The sequence below is a fragment of the Myripristis murdjan genome, chromosome 17 (genome assembly GCF_902150065.1).
Source record: "Myripristis murdjan chromosome 17, fMyrMur1.1, whole genome shotgun sequence".
Lineage (NCBI taxonomy): Eukaryota > Metazoa > Chordata > Actinopteri > Holocentriformes > Holocentridae > Myripristis > Myripristis murdjan.
Window position 1 is genome coordinate 29,802,217 of NC_043996.1, and position 19,537 is coordinate 29,821,753.

Sequence of the window (19,537 nt, forward strand, 5' to 3'; positions counted from 1 at the left end):
AAATGCTACATGTTTGCATGTGAGTAAAAACAGGTCGTTTTACAACAGCCTCACATTTGGAGCTGTTGGTGTAGCAGCTCAGGGACACTGGCAATTTCTGAGATTGAAGTTGCAAATTTACAAGAAAAAAAAAAGTTTTTCTTAGATTTTTTTTCTGTCCTCGGCTCCACATGTGCTGCCCCCTGCTGGCCGTGTCTCAGGCCTGCAGCTGATCCCCTCAGCAGGTTCTGCTCTGACATGGGATTCAGGAACAAGGAGATCCTGCTGATTTGAGCCCAGAATCAGCAGATTGTGTTCTTCTGAATCGGCCCAAGTCACAGCAACGTCTCTTCAGAGTCCAGATGCTGAGGAGGAGGTTGGGGTTCTGGACTCAGACCAGCAGGATTTCCTTCAGACTGGATCCCACAGGAGGAGAAACACTAGTTTGTTTTCTTTGTGACTTTTGATCTCAGAATTTCTGAGTTTGTTCTTGCAAATTTGTGACTTCATAGTCTTAAGAATTTTTTTTCTCATAAATTTGAGTTTTTTTCTTGTAAATTTACTACTTTTAATCTTGAAAATTCTTTTTTTTTTCTTGTAACACTGCACATCCCCCACATTTAAAAAATAAATAAAATAAAAATCTACGCTTTAATAAATCATTCAGCTGGCTGCTACTTCGCTGAAGGGCCAGACCAAAATGTCTCTCTGCTCCTTCCCTCTAAATGTTTTATTAAAACGTACAAAAAGACTTTGAGTGCAAACCTTTAACTTCCTCTGCTGATGCAACGTTTTGGCCAGAAGTATAAAAACAAAACGTGTTTTCACAAGGAAAACCACAGCGGGTTTCTTTAAGACAGCGAGGATGGAGTCAGCGCAGGAAACTTAGTTCATGTCCACTTGAAGATCGGATGCAGGAGCTCAATGAACGCGTGCCTGCGTGCCTTTGAGCAGGACTCTGGAGCCCCAGTATGTCCAGTCATGGTGTTAAACTGCAGACTGGAACCAGCGCCCGTGCTCAGTCACACTGGTGAGGAAATTACAGATTTAAAAAAAAAAAAAAAAATACAGTAAAAGTATTTATTCATGAAGTATTTTTTAACAAGTTCAAGTTGTTTGCACGAGAACAAAGGGACCCCAAGTCAGGAAACAATTCTAAATTTATTTTTTGTTTCTTTATTGGAAGCATATCTAGCATCTTAAACAGTGACATCATCATCCTGCAGTGGGTGTACATTAAAATTCAAACCAATAAAACCTTCACAAATCTTTAATCCTCTCTCATCCACCTCATCCCTTCAAAATAAAAGTCTTTCTCTCCCAAACTCAGATCCTGTTGGTTTGTGAATGATCCTTCCCTGCACCATGTCCTGAAAGTGGGAGTCCACTTTAGGGGGACAACAGACCAATAACAGCGCCACCTACAGGCGGGAAAAGAGTTAAAGGGAAAACCAACATAAAGAGTGAGTGAGGCGCTGAGCAGCTCCAGAGATTCTCCTCATTTAGACTTTTTGTTTTCTATTTCAGTTTAGTTTTGGTCTTTTTGTCAGAGATGAGATCCAAAAAGGTTTGAAAAAGTATACTGTGTAATACTGTTCAACACTTTGTTTAGACGATTTAGGCGATCTTGATCCATAGAAGCAAAAACCGAACAGAGTCTCTTTTTAATTTGTCACTTCAGACTCAAAGGCACAAAACCTCCCAGCGTCTCGGTGCTTTTCTGTTTTCTGAGATTTGCAGCACCAGAAGCGCATCACCTTGCAGATCTCAGAGTTCTGCGGTAACTTTCTCGTTAATTCAGGGAAGGAAACTGATCTCTGGCTGATTTACTGTGTGAGCAATAGATGTTGATAAAAACCCCGAGCAGAATATATGAATCAAACGTCTGTTCTGATCAGGACTGTGTGGCGGCGCCCTCGAGCCACTGCAGGAGGAAGACTACAAGACAGAAACTGCAGTGTGTGGTTCCCTCTTAAGTATAGGAAAAAAAAATTTTCCCCTCACAAACTTGTGTGTTTTTCCTCATAAATTTACCTCTTTAACCTGAGAATATTTTAGTTTTTTTCTTGTCAATTTACAACTTTAATCTTGAAAGTCGTGAGTTTTTTCCTCAATATTACTCCCCCTCCCCCGGCTCTATCATTTTTTCCCCTACAGTGACTCAAGCCCGCGGTCGTAGGATCCTCCGTCAGACTCGGCACTAAATCGTATGTAACAAAAACAAAAACAGCTCCTTGGAATAATTTGTCAAACGGCGCTCCACAAACATCTGAGTGGAAAATCTCTGACGTTGAGAAGTGCAGGTCACAGCGCTGGTTCCTCCTCCTCTTCTTCCTCCTCCAAAACCCCTCAGCTCAGTCAGAAAAAAAGTTAAAACTCCAGCACCGATTAAACAGCACTTTTCCAAAAGAATTCTGCCCTGAATCGAACATTTTTATCACCAAATCTGACCAAACTGAGCAAACAGAGAAAAAAAAAAAAAAAGGAAATAAACATCCTCGAGGTTTTCAGTAACCCTGAAGTTGCAATGATACCAGAAAAGTTTGTGATGCTCAGCTCTGTGTGTGTGTGCGTGTGTGTGTGTGTGTGTGTGTGTGTGTGTCCGAGGTGTGTGGGGCGCGTCCCGTCAGCCGGAGGGAACCTGCTGTTTGTGGATCCATCGCTTCTTGAGCTTCTCTGCTTTGGCTTTGTGCTCGGAGGCTGCAGGGAAAACAGCAGGAAAGGAAACTCTCAGGCAACAAAAACACGCGTTCTTTTACTTTACACCTGTTTGAAACAAGCAGCGCCATCCTGTGGTGTGGCTGTGTCGTAAAGTTGATGTTTTTTTGTTTTGTTTTTTTAATCCCCCAGGCTGATATTCTTTATTTCTACAGAATAAGGGCAGCAGCTACTGGTTGATTTGCTGCTGATTAAAGGAAAAATACACAGGATTTGTTTTTGTGGTTTGGAAACAACATGGTCTAGATGGAAAGGGGCGTCCACGCGCAAAGGGTGGGTCTTTTATCGGGACCTGTTTTTTTCTAAATCCTTGAAGGGTGTGTTTTAAGATTCTGCCAGGTACCAGGCTGAAATAATGTCCCATGGGGTTCATTTTTAACCCTTTCTTACAAAACCCTGGCACAAAACCCGAAAATGGAAAAAATAGAAAATAGCATAACCATACATGCCACAGGGACAAATGAACACATTTTCCAGACACTTTGGACCCAGGGAATCCATTAAAAGGGTTAGTATTAAGATTCAAGCACATTTTGACTTCATTTCAGGACAAAAACTACAAAAAAATAGGTGAAAATCATCAGATCACATCCCGAGATTTCCTTTTTTCCCCACATTCATGATTTTCCTGGCTTCCTATTGGATGTGGTGCTGTCAGTCTGGCACGGCGCTGCGCTGTGATTGGCTGGGAGCTACGCACCCGAGCTCAGCAAAACAAGCCACTTCTAGTGGCTCAGAGGGGATTTTATTACGTTACAGGTACACTGTTTTTTTTTTTGTTTTTTTTTGTTTTTGAAAGGAAGATCCTTCTCATTCTACCTTTAATCTGTTGTGTTTTTCATTTAATCTGTAAAAAGTCAAAAATGCAGCCAAAGTCTGATGGGAGGTGTTCAGAGCCCAAAGTGACGTCTTCCTCAGTCTGACCAGCAGCCAAAAATTTTTAAATTTTTTAAAGATATGAACAGAGAAAAGGAGAACGATCTTAGTAATCTTAGTGAAGCCTGAATCAGCAAAAGTTTGGAATTTTCACTTTATAAACGAATAAAACTATCGAATATTAATTGTCTCAACAAATAATTTCAGCGTGACTCACTCAAATTTGACCGTTTTTGTGATAAATCTCAGGGATTCTGAAATTCAAATTCTCAAATTACGAGTGAAAATAAACCTTTAGAGCCTTTAGTTCCTGTGGAGACGATGCTGGTCCTGTTCCATGACCTTACTGGAACAGCTCCAAAAACACCGGCGTTGTTTCCATACAATGTTTCAGTTCCTTTATTTTTACATTATTACACCAATTTTCCGTAACGTGACTGATGATTTGAATTCTCAGGATTTCTGGAATGAAGGGAAAAGGACTGGACTGGCTCGCCAAAAAATGTGAAGAGGCAGCGACTATTTAAAAATTAAATTACATCAATATTTGGCCTGTTTTTTGGCATTGTAGGTATTTTGGAACCACCAACCCTGGCAGGGTCAGGCAGGCAGAGCAAGGCACTAACAGGAAACAAATCAGAAAAGTCAGAATTTATGGTTTTAATGCACGGAAGACGCCCGGCCTTCCAGCAGGAAGCAAGGTCTGATCTGCCTCGCCGGGCGAGCCGTGACCCCATGTGGCGCTCAGCCGGCTTTTACTTCAGTTTTAAAGTTAGTCTGAACCCGTTTGATTTGACTTTGAGCGAGTTTTCCTCCAGGCTTTTGATTTGAAACGTGGAGAAACGGTAAAGCCCTAAACGTAGTGCGTGACCCTGAAGCCTGACCAGGTTTCCTTTTGCTCTCTGCTCGGCCTGGGGGGAAGAACTGAATCACACAAGACTGACATTTGTTTTCTCTACCCTTATTGATTTCTTGCTGCCAAAAATTTATCTTTTTTTTTTATTGAGACTTTCATCACTTCACTGACGCAGCCACATCATCCCTTCCTTCACAGTCCAGTCGAACAGGCTGTCGTATTCACACGTTCACTCTTTATCGCTCCAGAGGCCAGACGCATAAAACTCTGTGGATTCATAACTAAAAGACGCAACGCCAGGAATATGCAAACACGTTCTTTATGTCAGGCATATCCATAAACAGCCGCTTTCATCAGCCGTTTCTCTGCCGGCTCGGAGCGCCAGGTCATCCTCAGAGGTGCATCGATGACTGGTTTGTAACGCTCGTGTCCAAACTGACGTTACACACTGAGGTTAACGTCGAAAGAATATCAACAGCTAAATAAAATGTGGATTCTGACTTGTAATGTCATTTAAAAGAATGATAAAACTAATCTGACAAAAGGAAATAATACCTTAATAAACGTGCAAAACAGACAAAATGTTTTACAAAAAGTCTCTCGCCTGGTGTTTCATCTCCTCCTCATCACTTCACCGCCCGATCGCTCCAGATAAACCCCCAGGAAATAACGTATGTTTTTGTTTGTTTTGTTTTTTCCCCCTGATTTCCCCTCGGGGATCGATAAAGAATGTCTGGCTCTGACTGTTTCCACGTCTGGCCCCTGGCTGCTCTAACGGCACTTTAATTTGAAGGCGACATGTTGGATGATTCAGTTCGCTGCTTGTTCTGTTCATCTGTACAACCAAAACAAAGAAGTTTTTAATGATGGCTAGTGTTTTTAAACTTTTGGCCTTCATGGCTGTAAACACACGAGCATTACATGTTGCTGAACTCACCCCAGCCTTTGTTGACAAACTGCACGGCGGCGCTCTTCTTCCTGCCCCTCTTGTTCTGAAGGGAGAGGAGCTCGTTGCCTGGAAAAGGAGACGGGAAACGGGTCAAATCTGCTTTTCTGAGAGAGAGAGAGAGAGACGGGACGCCGCTGTGGCAGGTCGTCATCCTCAGACCGCTGCCACAGAGCGGAGCCTGCAGAGGCTTTTGTTGTTTTTTGGTTGTCGATGGTGACATTTAAGAGGAAGGGGAAAAAAATAATAAAACTTTGGGGTCACTCAGCGTTCAGATCAAGTGACGCCTTCAGCTGAAGAACCAGGAGACGTTTCCAAAAGGCTCTTTGAATCTCATCTTGAGCACAGAAAGCTGAAGTGTTTTCTGCTCACAGTTTAAGACACTGCAGCTTATCAGCTTTTTGCTTGAAGTAATAGATTACATTAGTGCTCAAACCATCAGTTGGTTAATCAATTGACACAAAATTTATATCCGATTAAGGGAATACTCAGACATTTTGGGAAAAACACCCTTTTTCCTGACTTCCCCAGACTGAGACCAGATGTTGGACACTGGTTCAGTTCCAATGGGTAGCATTTCTTGTTAGCTTAGCATAAAGACTTGAGGTCTATGGGAGTCGTTAGCCTGGTTCTGTCAAAGTGAAAAATGAACCTCACAGCAGCTCTGAGGCTGTGGATCATGTGACATCTCACATAGCTCATCTTGTATCGGTGTGGATTTGAAATAATATGATATGAAATGATATGGAGTTTTTTTTTTTTTTTAATGAGTCAGATGGTGGAAGTGTAACCTCTGAACACATTTACCCAAACATTGGAGTGTTCCTTTCATCAGTGATTCGTTTTTGTGTTGATTGATTGACCGACTGAGGGTTTCAGCACTAATGTCATCTGTCACGTCATGCAAAAAGCATAAAAAAAAGAGAAAGAAATCAGATTGAGGCCACTGGTCGCTGGCTGTCTGAACACAGGGTCGGTGACGTGTGAAGAGGTGAGGTGGAGCTCGTGTGGTGGTTCTTACTTGTGGTCCTGCAGCTTCCTGGGCCGTAGAGTCTGGACTGGAGGAAGTCCAGCGCCACCTGCTGCTGCGAGGAGGCCAGCGCTCGCTCCTTCACCGTCTGCACCGTGTAGTTTCCCTTCAGACTGACAACCAACCAGCTTACAGCTCAGACAGCAGCTCAGGCAAAACCTCAGCAGACATGCACCCTTTACTTCATTATTTACAGCAAAACCTGACCTCTGCTCTAGTGTGTGTATGTGTGTGTGTGTGTGTGTGTGATGTGAGTCCTCATGGTGCTGAAATCTCCTCATCAGATGCTGCTAAATCACAACACTGAATTTCTATCTCTCCATTCACTTCCATACAAAACAGCTCCCAAAATAAAATAACACTTTTAGCACAGAAACCAACACCAACAGAGAGAATTATGACAAAATAAAAACCAACAAGTCCCGGTTCCCAGTTTCTGTGTAATTTCAATTATTTGTAAAAGCACAATCAGGTTGTTTCTTCCTGGCGCAGGGTTACTACACAGAAGCTTCCTGCAGACGCTACCTGCCGGATCTACTTTCTAATTCAAACAGGATAATAACAAGAAGAAAGGCGTTTAATTTCCTCCAGAAATGGGAACCGGGACTTGTTTATGATTTTGTCATAATCCTGTTTGCTGGTGTTGGTTTGTGTGAAAGGAGAGCTGGAAATCCAGCAGCTGATGAGGAGATTTCATCTGTCTTGGTAATAAATGAGATGTTTCTAAAGTATTTCTGTACCATAATAAATAAATCCATCAAGGCAGCATCTTGCAGATTAACTCCTACAGAATAAAACACCAGCACGTGTCAGTAAATGAGTAAAAACCTCACCACCATGTGAAAATAATCCGCAGTCACATACCTGCGCACATTCGGCATTTTGTTTTGTCCCTCGTCCTCTTTCGCTGATCGTTCTCCTTCCTCGTCTTCATCCTCGTCATCCTCCGGCTGCTCTGCTTCTGGGGGACAGAGGACGCTTTAAAGGAATACTCCAACGTTTTGGGCAAAATTCCTCTTTTCCGACTTAAACACACTGATGCAAGATGTTGAATGGAAGATGTCACATGATCCACTGGGTAACTCAGACAGCCTTGGAGCTGCTGTGAGGTTTATGCTAACGACTCCCATAGACTTCAAGTCTTTATGCTAAGCTAAGAGGAAATGCTGTCCACAGGAGCTAAACCCCTGGACATACAGAGGTGGAAAAGGTGTCCAACATCTGGTCTCAGTGTGAGGAAGTCAGAAAAAAAGGGTTTTGCCCAAACGATGGAGTTTTCCTTTAAGAGAAAGCGAAACAGGAACGTCACAACATGGAACGGCATCAGGAAAGTTTTAGATTTAGGACCTGAGGATGATTATACCGCTCCACTCAGTTTAACCTCCTCAACCCTGCCAGTCCCGTCGGTCATCATTATAAAAGCAAGCTGTGTGGCCTGGCTTCAAACCCGTTTTAAATTCTAGAGGAGATCCCAAAGTTTCCAAAGATCCCAAACATGAGCTGCCGAATTCCAGAGAAATGTCTAAAATGATGCACAAGACATGCAGATCTTCTCTATTTGATGTGATTCTGCAGCTGTAAAACAGCAGCATGTTGGCTTTGAATATTTTTTTTTTTCTAACTCGGAGGCTACTTAAGGGGAAATTTAAGGGAAAAATAATCAAAATTAAAGAGGTTAAGTCCCTCTGGAAAACAGCATCAGCCAAATGTTAAAAAGTAATTAGCGGTGTTCTTAAAAAAATAAGGAAATCTTATATTTTATTACAATTTATAAACTGTTAAAAACTGTTTAAATTTATAGTGTTGGTCAAATCAAAAGTTAACTGTCTCCAAAAAATTATAATGATTGACCAAACAAACAAACAAACAAAAAAACATCTCAGTGCATTTCTGTTACTTGTTTGTTGTAGAGAATCTCCTACAGTATTTGCAACCTCCTCCACACACACAGCAGTGAAACACCTCGTCAGTGGCGAGGTTTCTTTTGAACACGAGCATGAAGCTGGAATGTGAGTCAAAGTGGCTGGAAGGTGCCGGTGAACCTCAGCCTGAGCCCGGCACCGTCTTTACCTCGCTCTTCACACGCCTGCTGCTGCTGCTGCCTCTTCTTCTTCCTGTGAAAAGCAGAAAGAAAGAAGAGTCATCCTCATGAAGAGACTGACGGGTGGAAGCTGCAGGGTCGCCCCGTCCCGTCCCGCCCTGTCCCGTCCCGCCCCGTCCCGCCCTGTCCCGCCCTGTCCCGCAAACTCACTCCGGAGATGCTGCATCGATTTCCTCCAACACGTCCGTGGGCAGGAGTTTCCTTTTCTGTGGGGAAAAGCAGAGCGGGGAGGTCGGTCACACAAAGAAAAACTCAAACACACCGACGTCTGCCCGCCGCCGTTTCCTGGACAGGTTAAGAAGAGCAGAGGAGCAAACCGCTCTAAAGGATAAACACCATTTTTAACAAACACAATCACCCCAGTCTGAGCATCACTGCAGCGGCTGCCCCTTACATTTAGAGTACATTTTAGAAGTGCACTGATTTACCTACAAGGCGGTGACATTATTATTATTATTATTAGTGTATATATTTCGCATATTTGGTCTCTATTGTATATACTTTTAATTTAATTTTTAATTTTTTGTTTTTATTGATGATGCTGCTGTAACGTGTGAATTTCCCAGTCTGGGATCAATAAAGTATACCTATCTATCTATCTATCTATCTATCTATCTATCTATTAAAGAGCTTTTAAGCCCTTTAAAGCCCAGCCAGGCCGCCAAAATCAGCTGATCAAAAACTTTCAGCTGTTCCACTGACCGGAAGGAAAAACCTGAAAGCATGACCGTGCGTTTTCACTCACGGCCCCTCGGCTTTGCACCAGCCTTCCTCTCAGCAGCTGCGTTTACATGGACTCTTCATGATTCACTATCAGCTCAATCAGAATAGAAAGGCCTCATATAAGCACCTCAGTGAGACTGCCCTGATCAGGGGGAGTTTTCAGTGAGGGGGGGGTGGGCTGCTGGGTCATTCCACGTCAGATCATCAAATGGGTGTCACTGTGGCGACTCAGAATTTTCATAAGACATTCACAATATTTGGTTATTTACTGCACATACAACAGTAGAATATCCACTGAAAATTGGATATAAATCCAAGGTGTGCCTCTGGAGAAATGGGGTCAGACCTCCTGTTTACCACGTTATGGCATTATTTTCAACTTTAGCAGGGCAGGAACTGGACTGGGTTCTTAATCCAGACATGCTTTCTAATTATTTTAGTTTTAGGGGTGGAAATAAATAATTTAAACATGCTAGACCTAACCCTGTGACATATCTTGGTTCTGAGAAAGTGGTCCCAATAAGGCACAGCCTGAAAAAAATTCAAAGTTTGGTCCTGAGAGGTCCAAAAGCTTATATTTTAGACAGAAAGCAACAACAAAATCTGATTTAGCACCTTTCATGTAGTAAATCTGCGAAGTTTCACTACTCTAGGATCAGAATTAATAAAGTTACAGCTCATTGAGGTTGTGCCGAAACACAATTCGTCAACTGAAGTCGGCTGAAAACTGACCAAACTCATATGACAGTACCTCACTTTGAAAATTCATCAAAATTCAATTTTGGTCAAAAATAGATGAAATTAGGAATTTGTTCGTTTCAGATATAGCTTTATCAGATGTGAGATTTTCTTAGAAATTCCTGAGGTCATGGTGACAAATGTATGAAAATTCTGATGTGACATGGAATGACCCTGCTGTCCATGTTTCACAGGAAAATATGAGCACATAATAACCATGTCAACTCTTAATCTGCTGGTTTCTCTCTGGTTGGAATAAATCTGTTCTTTCTGCCCCATGTGGGAGAAACATCAGCTGACGGGACAGAAACACAAGCGCTCTGTGGCTGATGACATCATTTTTGCTGTGAAGATGAAGGTTTGTTAAACGCCTTAAAACCACAAGCTGTTCACACAAATGATTTCAAAAGATGAACGAAGCCGGAATCCGCCGAACCGTTATCGACCAAATCAAAAAGCTGCCTCTTGCAAGACAAAATGCCAAAACAACAACAACAACAACAAAACAAAACAAAAACTTTTTGCCTGCTGCTCAGACTCAAAGCGTCACTTTTAAAAGACATCACTTTGGTCTTTGTCTTTCATTCAGAAGCCAGCTGCGGTGGATCTGATACTGAAAACTGATAGTGTGATATTAAAACAAACAAACAAACAGGTGCTGATTTTTTTTTTTTTAAATTCACTACAAATTCTTGATTTTCTCTTTGACTTGAAATCTTAATTTAAAAAAAAAACTCAACTCCAACAATTCACTGAAGGCCCTGAGTCTCAGGTTCCAACACAGAGGAGGGGAGCCACTTGAGCAAGGCAGCGATAAACTAGCAGACTTTACACTGGAGGGAAACGAAATTCTACCTTCTGCTCCTGAAACAGCTCCTGCCTCCTCCTCCTCTTCTCCTTCAGCAGCTCCTTCTCCCTGAACACAAAGAGCACATGTCATGTATCTTCATCAACTCCTCACTAAGTTCAGCCATCACACATACAGAGGCAGATTATTTTCTTATGATTTTTGACCTCTAGGAGAATGACAGCCTCATGAGACTTTAAAAAGCGTCTCTTCTCTGCTGATGGAGGAGGAAACAGCTGACAGACGCGTTTCGGAGCGGAGCCTGGAGTCCGGCTGCCCTGCCTACCTCCTGGCGGTGTCCAGCGCCCGCTTGAGGCTCTGCAACGCCGACGCCTTGGACGCCTGGAACGTCACCTCCTCCGGCGCCTCGTCGTCGCTGGAGTCGAGCGGAGAGCCGAAACTTTCCGCCGCGGCCGGTTTGGGAGCCGGAGCTGTTTTCCCACGTTGTTTCTTCACCATCTTGGCTGGCGACACGTCATCAACCTGCGCCGGGATTGGTTCAAGGCAGGGAAGCTGTTGGGTTATTTGAGTCTGCCCCCTGGTGGCAGAAACACGGAACAGCAGCGCCGCCGGTGGAAAAACAACGGAACTCCAGAAATATTATTATTGTGCTGCATGGTCACCTAAATATCAAAATATGACCTTAGTGTCTTTTCTTCTTTGAAAATAACTTTATAAACCTTTAAGTACAAGGTTTATAAGGGCGAAAACGTTTTCTTTTCTTTTTTCTTTTCTTTCTTTCTTTCTTTCTTTCTTTCTTTCTTTCTTTTTTTTTTTTTTTTTTTTACAAAGAAACATAATTGGTTTAAGATAGTGATCGAATTCAATAATTAATTCGATAAATTCAATTGTAAGATTTGTAAACATTCACATTTGCGTTTATATAACATTTACATGAGAGTAACACTGGGTTGATAATATGTTCAATATGTTCAAGTGGACTGTTTTTGAATCATTTCAAGGTAAAATGTGATATCAGTACAGATTTTACACGTGAAGTGGGCAGTGAAGCTCCTCCAGAAGTTTAAAAAATTATATCTATCTATCTATCTATCTATCTATCTATCTATCTATCTATCTATCTATCTATCTATCTATCTATCATGAAACGTACAAAAAATATTTTCTTTGTTTCATTCAGAAGCCAGGTGACATTATGATAAAGGGAAAAAAGCAGCTGTTTATTATTATTATTATTATTACTATTATTATTATTATTATTCACTACAAATTCTTTATGTTCGCTTTAGCCTTTTTTGTTTTTATTTTCTCAAATCGTCGCAGTGTTTATTCACGAGGCTTTAATTTAGTGACTGTATGGCTCGGAAGGTCATATGACTGCCACTGCACTTTCTGTATGTTCCTCCTCGAATAAAATCTATTTTTCACTCAGACCAAATTATCGTGGTTGTCAGTGAGCCCTTTATGTCGGAAAGAAATGTGACGGAAGCGCTATCTCTCACTGAGGCCTTTATTTTGAAGTTTTTGACCATAATAAAAAATAAAAACTTTTATTTTTAATAACCGACAGGGAGCTGTGAGAACCTTTAAACCTGTAAAAGTACAGACGCTTAATGCACTGACTTAATAATAGGTCAGTGCATTGTCCTTGCTTTCTGAATGAATTAATTATCCCATTAATTAAAAACAAAACAAAAATATAAAATAAAATAAATAAAACCAGCAGTTTTTTCCCCGATGGAAACCTTTCTCTTAATACTAATTAATTATCTCATTGACCACAGTGAGCAAATTCAAGAGTACATACAAACTTAATGCAAAGAGTAAATACATAGAAACTGAATAGTTTTTTTTTTTTTTTTTAATGTACATGTGTATCTATGAAATTTACATTACAGTTACATAATATTAACTATACCTCAAAATATGATATCTTGACAGTATAAATCAAAGGAGTGCTCGGTTTTAGATGTTAAATGGACGGTGAAGTTCTTCCAAAACTTTAAAATACCTATTTATCCATTTTTTTATTTTAAAAATTTATATAGGACAATGATTTATATTTTAAGCTTTTAATAACTGTGTCTGAGAGTAACTCTGTGGTGGAAGTGCATAAAGCTAAAATGCCACATTTCTATACTTTTATCTCTCAGTGGGCCCGCATAAAAATATTTTTAAATTAATTTTAAAAAAGGCGTAAACAAACCGACATCATCTGATAGTTTATTTTGAAAGCCAACACCGGAAGTGCTTTAACGTGTAATCACTGTAGTTTTAAAGCGTCTATCCCACGGCTTCAGCAGCGCGAGGCACCGCCAGCAATAACAATAACAACAACAACAACAACAAAAACAAGAAAAACAACAACAGCAACAACAGCTGCACGCCCTCCGTCATGCAGCGGCTCCTGCTCGTGCTTGTGGCCGCAGCCGGGGCGCTTGTGCTCGGCCTGGAGCCGCCGCGGGGGCCGTGCGTGGCCCCGCTGCAGTGGGACGGCCGCATGGTGCAGTACGACCACAGCAGCGGCAGGAACAGCCGCGCCAACATCTCCTACGACGGCGTGACCCGGAGGATCCGGATCCTGCAGACCCACCGGAGGCACACGCCCTGCCAGAGGTGAGGCCGCCGCCCGGCGCCCGCCCGCCGCCGGGCAGAGCCGGGCGGCCCGCGGGCACTGGAGCGGCAGCAGTAGCAGCGGCAGCGGCAGCAGCTATAATAACCCATAATAAACTGAGTGTGCAGGGCAGCTTCTGACTGTGTGACAAAGCGGTTTTGTTCTAGAAGAAAACCAAAAGAAATATAGGAAAATTGAAATGAAAGAAGCCCAGAAAACAAAACACAAGGCCGACAAATGCATGTTTTCCATCTTACTCTTCTCGCTCATGTTACAAAGTGTTTTAGTAGAATAAAATTAAATTAAAAGAAATACATCAAAAATGGAAATAAAAGAGAGCCAGAAAACGAAGCAAAAGGCCAAGAAATGCATGTTTTCAGTTGTATTTTCAGTTTCCCCCTTGCACTGTGCCGTCTATAAATACACCAGTTTACATATATACATGTATCTATATTTTTTGAGCATTGGATCGTGTCTTTTCGCACTCTAGAATACCTTAAAAGGATCAGTACCTTTTTCCAAAAAGTACTAACTCATGATTTTCCCTCAAAATGCAAACAACCAACAAACAACAGCATTGAATGTAATAATAATAAAAAATCTGATATACATATAAACAAATCTTTAAAATGTTTTAATAATAATATTACAAAACAACATTAGATTCGTCTCAGTTTAACTTATGTCATCCTAAAAATGTGGGTGTGGAATTTTAGTGGCAATGATAATTTTTACTTGATAATTTTAATTTTTACTGAAAAATGTATGAAAATCCATCATTTTCATGAATTTTTCAGTGTGTGGTTTTTACAGGCATCTCTGGAGCACCATAAAACTTTATTCACAACAACATTTTGCCTCATTTTTAACCTTTTATCAAAAAAAAAAAAAAAAAAAAAAAAAATTAAAATCATAAAACACAGATAGATCTCAGTCTTTAGTTGTAGTCTTTGTCAGTTTGGTCAAATTTGTCAACTCAAGCACGAGGAGAAAAAACTAAAAAAAAAAAAACAATACTCAAACTAATAAAAACTCAACTAAAACAAAACATTTTTTAAACAATAAAAGCTAAACTGAAATGAGCAAACCCACTCTGGAAACTAACTCAAACTCAGCCGAACGAAATAAAAATAGCAACAAATGAAAAATACAACATTATAATAACTCTGTATACTTCACTGGGATAATATCTAGGCTTAATGTTTTTTTCAAATAATGAAGAAAAAAAATAACTAAAATAAAATAGAATAAAATAAAATATAATAATAAAAAAAAACCAAATAAATAAACAAATAAAATTTTTTTGGCTATTGCGTTGCATAGGAACTCATAATAAAAATGCAGTCTTGGTGCCATGGCCAGGTCCAGGCTCTGTGCTGATGAAAATATCTAAAGGTCAGACTTCACCTCAGCTTCCTTTCTCCGCCCTCAGGTTCTTTGAGTTTATCTACCTGTACGACAGCATGGTGATGTTCCAGATCGAGCAGAAGACCAAGCAGTGCTCCAAGATCGCCCTGAGCGAGCCCTGGGACCCCTACGACATCCCCGAGAACTCCACCTTCGAGGACGCCTACTTCATCGGAGGCGTCGGGGAGAGGGTGGCGGTTCAGGAATGGTCGGACAGGAAGCCGGCGCGCAAACGTAAGCCTGGTTTTAACATCACGTCACATCACAAAACACTTGCGTCCGCGGCACCTGCATCAGTAGTCGGCCGGCTGGTGTCGAGGGACGATAATATTGAAATCCATGTATCGCAATATAAAAATATGACAATATTTTCAGGCTGGGATGATCCGCTTAAATCCCGGTTTGATGATATCACAATACCTTGGGTGCTGATTTGATGTGTGTTGTGATTCTAATATTACGATTTTTTGTGATTTTTGTTTTTTAGATCATCCTCTAGTTTGTGGCTGTAAAGTCTCATGAGGCTGTGAATCTCATAGAGGTCATTATAGGTCATTTTATACAGTGAACTGGCTGCTATGGGGGCCAACATCATCACACAGGAATCAAATGTGGCTCATTGAATCCACAAGAGTCTCAGCTGTCCAGTCAAAGCCAACTGATGCAGCTCCAAGACTGTTTAGGCCCCAGTCTGCACACACACACCGTTTTACAACAGGCCACAAGAACACATGTGGACTGCAGGGTTTGTGGCCCAAACTGCATGGGATTAGCAGAAGGTGGGTGTGTCTGCAAAGGGGAGAGCCGTGGCTGCCCAGAGAACCCATTTTCATTCACACATCTGGAGGTCAGAGGTCAAGGGACCCCACTGGAAATGACCATGTCAGTTTTTCCCTCGCCAAAATTAAGCCTAAATTTGGAGCGATATTTAGTTCCTTTGCCGACCACCCAGCATGACTTGCTTGGTACCAACAGATTCCTCAAGTCATTTAGGTTCATCCACGATCAACACCAATATCAGTACCTTTTCTTTAAATTGATTCAGTCATAAAAAATCGATTAGAAAATCATTAAAAAAGAATTGCGATACTGATGTGAATTGTTTTTCCCCTCCACCCTTATTAAAGACCCACTGGGATTTAGTATTTCAAGTATTTCAGTATTCAGTATTTCAAGATAAAAACAGTCCCAGTCACTCATGGACTGAAGTCGTGGGCCGTTCAATAATAAATCCAGCGTGTTATGCTGCTGTGCTAATGTGCTGACTGTCAGTAGGAGCAGGTGTTTGGGTTGAGGGTCCTGGAGGCCTAACGTCCTGCTCTGTCCCCCAGATGAGACCTGGGTCGGGGTTTACACCACGAGGGACTGCTACCCGGTGCAGGAGACCTACACCCGCAACAGCAGCGTCACCACCTCCACCCGCTTCTTCGACCTCCAGCTCGGCATCCGAGACCCCGACGTCTTCACGCCGCCCAGCACCTGCCAGTCGGCCCGGCCCGAGCGGATGGCCGAGTCCACCTGCTGAGCCGCGCCCCGCGCCCCGCGCCCCGCGCCCCGCGCCTGCTTCTCTGAAAGGGAAACCGAGATGTCAGTCTGTCTGCTCGTGTGTCACTGCATTTCCTCAAAACTGTGATTTAGCATCGTTAGCATTTCATGTTGGTATCAGTGAGCCCCTGTTAGCCGCACACTAACACACTCACTTACTGTTAGCGGTGCCGTGGATTCATTTTGACTGAAAACTGACTACATAAAAACTGCTTTTATAGTCCAGTAATTTTAGGCCAAAATTGGGGTCAACCTAGGACAAATTGCAAGAGAAGCAAACTCAACTGATTTTGTATCCTCAGTTTGTCCTGAGTGAGGGGGAAAAAGTCCCAAGAAATCCCATTGGTGGAAAGTTTTGAAAATCACCTATTTATGACCACATATTACCAAAAAACACTGTTTTTAACACACGGGAGAAAGGGGTTCCAAATTTTACTTTCAGATATCACTATAAAAATTCACAAGTTGATTACACACACAAAGACAAGAAATTGTGTTATTAGCGCATATCAAATCAGATAATGTGTGATATGCATGTGTAAACAGAATAATACAAAGAACTTGTAATTGACTTTTTTTCTTGTCTTTGTGTGTGTAATCAACTTGTGAATTTTTATAGTGATATCTGAAAGTCAAATTTTGAACCCCTTTCCCCTGTGTGTTAAAAACAGTGTTTTTTGGTAATATGTGGTCATAAATAGGTGATTTTCAAAACTTTCCACCAATGGGATTTCCTGGGACTTTTTTTCCCTCACTCAGGACAAACTGAGGATACAAAATCAGTTGAGTTTGTTTCTCTTGCAATTTGTCCTAGGTTTTTTCATAAAATGACTGGACTATTAAACAGTTTTAGCCTTACTACATTGCAACCAGTGGGTCGGCCCGCTGCCAGCTGCAAGATACCAAGCTAGCCCAGAGCTCATGATACCAATTTGATTCACTAAAGATCGCAAACTATGCTAAAAACATATTTAGTTTAGTTTTTAGCATTGTTAGCATTCCTCCTTATAACCATGTAGCTTGACGATAGTAAACGACACTAAATTTAAGCTTGAATTCACACATGAATATGCTAAAAAGTTGACTGATTTAAGATTTTTGTTTTGTTTTGTTGTTGTTTAGTTTTGTTTTTAGCATTGTTAGCATTCCTCCTTACAACAGTGTAGCTTGAAGCTGCAAGCCAAGTTTGCCTGCAGCTAACGGTACTAATTTTGATCCTTGGGTCACTGAAGAATACTGTCTAACTATGCTAAAAACGGATTTTATTGTTGTTTTATTTTGTTTTGTTAATTGCTAGCTTCAGGCTACCGATGTTGCTTTCAGCTAACGATACCAGTTGGTTTCACTAAAGCATGCTAATTAGCAACATGCTAGATAGATATCTTCTGTTAAAACCGCCTGTGGCTCTCTTCACCCCTGGCATTAACGTGGGTTTTGTGTTTGGATGGTTTAACTGGGTAACGGTGGGAAAACGGTGCCGTTGCCACTTGCCTACTGGCTGCTAAGCATCGCTGCGTTCATGTGCTCATTTGTCAGAAAATCAAACATCAGCATCATGAAAATATAAATCCTTCTTGCCTTAAGAGCTGGCTGTTTATCTCACTGCTGTGTGGAGTTTGAAGTTTATTTTTGCACACGTGTTACAGATATGTGGCTGATGTGGCAACTTTGGGGCTGGTTTGAGTTTTTTTTTTTTTTATCAGATCCTCAGTAAGTTCTGTGTGTTTTATTCTCCTGTTTTTGCTGTGACTGATTGGAGGTGCGTTGCCCCACATGCATGTTAATGCCAGGTGTAAAACCGAGCCAAGGCTTCCTTCAGGTAAATGATGCCTGAGCTCGCACACTGAAAACATTCATCGCTCAGATTTAAGATTTTATGATGGGTAGTTCATGTTCATGTTCACGTTTGCACTTGTCATCCGCCATCAACAAGACACCATTAATAATGCGTTTTTTTAATAATGTTAAAGCAAAACCTGACCTCTGCTGTAGTGTGTGTGTGTGTTGTCTAGCTCGCTGTGTGTGATGTGAGTCCACATGGAGCTGAAATCTCCTCATTAATCAAATCAAATCAAATCAAATAGCCTTTATTGTCATTGTACAAGTTGCACAACGAAATTTGGGGTCTGCTAATTCACAACACTGGATTTCTATCTCTCCATTCACTTCCATACAAAACAGCTCCCAAAATAAAATAACACTTTTAGCACAGAAACCAACACCAACAGAGTGGATTAGGACAATATAGACAACAACAAGTCCCGGTTCCCATTTTTTGTGTAATTCCAATTATTTGTGAAAGCACAATCAGGTTGTTTCTTCCTGGTGCAAGGTTACTACACGGAAGCTACCTGCCGGATCTACTTTCTAATTCAAATAGGGCAATAACGAGAAAAAAGACGTTCAATTTCCTCAAAAAATGGGAACCGGGACTTGTTTTTTATTTTGTCATAATCCTCTGTGTTGGTGTTGCTTTCTGTGCTTAAAGTGTTTATTTTATTTTGGGAGCTGGAGAGAGAGAAATCCAGTGATGTGGATCAGCAGCTAATGAGGAGATTTCACCTTCATGTGGGCTCAGATTTCACTTTCAAGGATGTTGATGCCTCTACTTTGAGCTTCTCTCGGCCTAAGCCACTGTTTTGAAAAATGTCCAAAAAAAAAAAAAAAAAAAAAAAAAAAAAAGTTGGTACACATTTGCTTAGTGAGCGCTGCATTAATGTTTTACAGGAAACCAAACATCGCTGCCCCAAATAAACAATCCAGCCGCTTGTTGCATCACGCCAGAGCTGCAGAGCTGTTTTCACACAAATCTTAAAGGATTTAAGACTAAATTTAGTGACTGGAAATGAACGTGTTATTTGCTACATGTCCTAATTGGTGAAATATATGAAATCAAACTTTGGTCCAAACCTCCATATTCCCAAGTAGAGTTTCTGATCTGAAAGCTCATATTCAAATGGAAAACTCATATTTTCAATTTTTTCCCATGTGATGTGAATGCAGCTTGAGTTAAATGGAGTGGGAAGTTTTAATGTTAAAACAATGCATTTGCTGACGCTGCTGTTAACATGACAGGGATTCTGCACTGCCTCCTCAGTTTGCTAAAGACGTGTGTTGTCCTGGGATTTTTTCCTGTGATTTTCTGAAAGTGGATTTTCTCAGGTTTGAAGTTTGAACGCAGTTCAGGAGGCGGGAG

General features: G+C 41.3%; 2 protein-coding genes across 3 annotated transcripts; one reads left to right on the forward strand and one right to left on the reverse strand.

Annotated features, from left to right (window-relative positions):
* Nucleotides 1-594: 594 nt before the first annotated feature.
* nol7 (nucleolar protein 7) lies at nucleotides 595-11,299 on the reverse strand. Of its 2 annotated transcripts, none has more exons than XM_030074922.1 (8): nucleotides 11,101-11,299; nucleotides 10,823-10,883; nucleotides 8,657-8,712; nucleotides 8,476-8,519; nucleotides 7,270-7,363; nucleotides 6,397-6,518; nucleotides 5,367-5,444; nucleotides 595-2,679 (listed from the first exon to the last, which is right to left on the reverse strand). In XM_030074922.1, exons 1-8 carry the CDS (start codon nucleotides 11,271-11,273, stop codon nucleotides 2,606-2,608), a joined length of 702 nt encoding a protein of 233 aa, XP_029930782.1. In that variant the 5' UTR covers nucleotides 11,274-11,299; the 3' UTR covers nucleotides 595-2,605. The 2 variants fall into 2 exon arrangements, with proteins under 2 accessions (XP_029930782.1, XP_029930781.1); XM_030074921.1 differs by having other exon boundaries at nucleotides 596-2,679; nucleotides 7,270-7,366.
* Nucleotides 11,300-13,009: 1,710 nt separating this feature from the next.
* On the forward strand, nucleotides 13,010-16,612 carry epdr1 (ependymin related 1). The gene is made up of 3 exons (XM_030074923.1): nucleotides 13,010-13,391; nucleotides 14,822-15,030; nucleotides 16,128-16,612. The coding sequence occupies exons 1-3, from the start codon at nucleotides 13,171-13,173 to the stop codon at nucleotides 16,319-16,321; spliced, it is 624 nt and encodes a 207-aa protein (XP_029930783.1). The 5' UTR covers nucleotides 13,010-13,170; the 3' UTR covers nucleotides 16,322-16,612.
* The last annotated feature ends 2,925 nt before the right edge of the window (nucleotides 16,613-19,537 follow it).